At 38.2% G+C, this 3,899-nt stretch overlaps 1 protein-coding gene across 1 annotated transcript; it reads left to right on the top strand.

Annotated features, from left to right (window-relative positions):
- Positions 1-533: 533 nt before the first annotated feature.
- LOC131941195 (uncharacterized) lies at positions 534-1,362 on the top strand (the record flags this gene model as incomplete). The annotated part of the gene is made up of 1 exon (XM_059300219.1): positions 534-1,362. A coding segment is annotated over one exon (513 nt), but the record flags the coding sequence as incomplete, so codon positions are not given.
- Between the last annotated feature and the right edge of the window lie 2,537 nt (positions 1,363-3,899).

Raw genomic sequence — 3,899 nt, 5'->3', positions numbered from 1 at the left:
GTTGACAAACATAATTAAAGTTAATTTAGCGTAAACACGTGTGGAGGGGGATTGGGGTGGGACGGATGGTTATGGGGGGGGGGGGGGGGTGTAGACACTGGTTAAAGTAGGTCAATATTATATCCTACATGTTTATAAAAAATTGTATTTTTCAAAATTCAGATACTGGAACGAAAATCGTTTTGATTCTTTCTTGCTCAACCACACCTTGCGTTATAGCATAAAACATGACCCTACCTCAAACCTATTGAAACGAACATAGTTTTTGTGAACTTATCGAGGTGTTTTCAAATACAAAATGTAGCAATGTTTTAGTAGACTCATAGATCTGTTAAAACTTCTTATATTTTATTTGCTTCTTGTTGCAGCGCGCTTTATTGCAGCCAAGCCAAACAGTGGATTGATGATTATACCAAAGTATTTTCCATGTTCGTCTCGACATTCTGTGCCATTAAGTCGGAAAATGAATCTAGGTTCATCACTGGATAAATCTCTTTAAAGACTAGAGAAAAATGTCTCGGGCCGGCAAAAGTTCGGCCACTGATTTCTTCTCCACATTGACCAGACCAAGCCTGCTGACCGCTTCCTACTCGTCCGTTTACCAAACCGAGGGTCTCAAGTCTGCAAGCAGCCGCACCCTCTCCACACCCGCCGCGCGATGGGACGCCTACTCCCACGCCCTCCTCGAGAAAGGCATCGTTTCTCGTTTTGCCGTGTACTCTCGCGATAAATTCCGCGAGTGGACAGCCACGCGAGATTTCCGCTTGGAGCCGTCGGAGATCCAAGCTATCATTTCCGGTTTCGATGACGACATTAAGCTCCGCCTCCACGGCATTAAGATCCAGAACGAGGCTTACACCCTGACGCGGATGGGCATGAACCGTGTGATGATGGTGGGCCGGTCCTCCGTGGACGGCTCAGGTTGCGTCATCTATTTGTGTCGGACTTGTGTCTTGGTGGCCCTGCACCACGACGGCCCACAAACCAGCCTCTGCTTCAACACCATAGAGAACATCGGAGACTATCTGGTACAGCACGGCTTCTAGATCACACAACAGAGAACATGGCTTCTAGATCACACAACATGAGTTTTTGACCTTTTAAAAAATGTTTTAGATTCAAAACTATATTGAACACTACATTTAACACCACATCCAACTCCACATCCCACACACCATTCAACACTATTTTGAACACCCCATTAAACACCACATCCAACACCACATCCAAAACCACATCCAACACCACAACCAAAACCACATCCAACACCATATTGAACAGCACTTTCAACAGCACATCCAACAGCACATCCAACAGCACATCCAACAGCACATCCAACACCACATCCAACACCACACGTAACCTGAGACTATCACAATTGTGTCGTACCCCTCCCCTCCCCCATACCCCCCCCCCCCCCCCCCCCCAAACGATTCTATCCGAGGACAAAACTAACGAGATCCCACAACTAATTAGATCTAGATTCTAATGATATCACAATCGAAATCATTTTAATTACCATGTTTCTATAATTATTTAAAACACCATCTTGTTACAACTCCAATTTTTAAAAGTCTGTACTCTTCTTATTTATCTACACGAACAAAGTAGCTGATAAAGAATGTATTTACTGACAATAATGCTTGTAATAAAGTACAAACTAATTGATAATTCGATCAAATCTGCGAAAATAAACGCAACGTATACTAACCAAATACCGCAAAGACACATGAAGAATATGTCCATTGTGTATTATGAGCTGGGAATTTTTTTTAAAGGAGGTAAGATTTAGCGACACTTTGTTTACATTAATGTTACTGTGACCTACAATTTGACTGTACATTTTTTTGATTTCTGTGTTTTAAAACTTATATTCACATTTACTCAATTAGGGGTTGGCGTGGTCGAGTCGGTAAAACTCATGGTTGCTAAAACGAAAAGTCTCGAGTTCGAACTCTCGGACAGATGAGGCTCGTTAGCTGGAGAGACAACTCCAAAATCAAACAACTGCTGCCTTGTAGTTTGTTCTTGGTTGAACAAAGGCTATGGAAGCAAATCCAAAAAGAAAGCAGGCTGAAATCGGAGTCAATGGCCTCAATGGCGCATAACCAGTTGACACGTATACTCAATTGTGTTGGAGAGTGATCCCTTCAAACACTAAAATTAAGAAGGAAGAAGAAGATTTACTCAAAGACCACTATGTGCATTTTAAAACCATTGGCAATATATTCGCTATATAAAACAATATACAATAAAATATTATGTAAAATACTGCCATCTTTCGATTTTTTACTTTCTCGTATATACGAAGTATAGAGAAAGTCTTGTAATCGTGCAAAAAAAAAAAATCGAGATTTTTACAAATCTCGACGTTTCACACCTCACTGATACGGAAAAACATAATTTTGCAATCTTGTCCGTATGTCTGTGTGTCTGTCTGTGTGTCTGTGTGTCTGTGTGTCTGTCTGTCCGTGTGTAAACACGATAACTTGAGAACCGTTACAGCTAGGTTGATGAAATTTCATATATAAGTATTTTATCAAAATCGTAGATCCGTATCAACTTTTGAGCGATTTCCGATAACCGGAAGTGGTACTTTTCCTACTTTGAATTTTTCAAAAGCCTATAACTTGAGTACTATTTCAGATATATAAATGAAATTTCATATGTAAGTAAAAGATCTAATTCTATACCTTCTATCAAATTTTGAGTCATTTCCGTTGACTGGAAGTAGTACTTTACGCTACTTCCGATTTCTCAAAAAACTAATGTAAATTTTAAAAGTAATAATAATATTGCGCACCATTATGCGCTTTTTTATTTGGCGTTCACTTGGTGTGCAATTAATTTGTCTACGAGATTTTATTCTATTTTTAAAACTTTAAGTATTTAAAATGGATTAAAAATCATGTCTATAGCCCGAGTTCCCATCCCCTGTTATTTTATATAAGAATATTCGAGAAAGTTTAGGGGAGATCACTCCCGGTTTATTTTTAGAATAAACCCTTTTTACTTTCTCGTATATACGAAGTATAGAGAAAGTCTTGTAATCGTGCAAAAAAAAAAATCGAGATTTTTACAAATCTCGACGTTTCACACCTCACTGATACGGAAAAACATAAGTTTGCAATCTTGTCCGTATGTCTGTGTGTCTGTGTGTGTGTGTGTCTGTCTGTCTGTCTGTCCGTGTGTAAACACGATAACTTGAGTACCGTTACAGCTAGGTTGATGAAATTTCATATATAAGTATTTAATCAAAATCGTAGATCCGTATCAACTTTTGAGCGATTTCCGATAACCGGAAGTGGTACTTTTCCTACTTTGAATTTTTCAAAAGCCTATAACTTGAGTACTATTTCAGATAGATAAATGAAATTTCATACGTAAGTAAAAGATCTAATTCTCTACCTTCTATTAAATTTTGAGTCATTTCCGTTGACTGGAAGTAGTACTTTACGCTACTTCCGATTTCGCAAAAAACTAATGTAAATTTTAAAAGTAATAATAATATTGCGCACTATTATGCGCTTTTTTATTTGGCGTTCACTTGGTGTGCAATTAATTTGTCTACGAGATTTTATTCTATTTTTAAAACTTTAAGTATTTAAAATGGATTAAAAATCATGTCTATAGCCCGAGTTCCCATCCCCTGTTATTTTATATAAGAATATTCGAGAAAGTTTAGGGGAGATCACTCCCGGTTTATTTGGTAAGGACCAGTGTTTCCAAATCCAGTTTTGCACACAAACACACAAGCAAACAAACACACAAGCAAACAAACACACAAGCAAACAAACACACAAGCAAACAAACACACAAGCAAACAAACACACAAGCAAACAAACACACAAGCAAACAAACATTCCTTGTAAACTAAATAAAAGCCAACAATAAAGCGA

This window comes from Physella acuta, unplaced genomic scaffold (assembly GCF_028476545.2).
Source record: "Physella acuta isolate Inbredline_101_S28 unplaced genomic scaffold, ASM2847654v3 ptg000028l, whole genome shotgun sequence".
Classification (NCBI taxonomy): Eukaryota; Metazoa; Mollusca; class Gastropoda; family Physidae; genus Physella; species Physella acuta.
The sequence above is the reverse complement of the archived record's forward strand: the minus strand, read 5'-3'. Positions and strand labels throughout refer to the sequence as shown.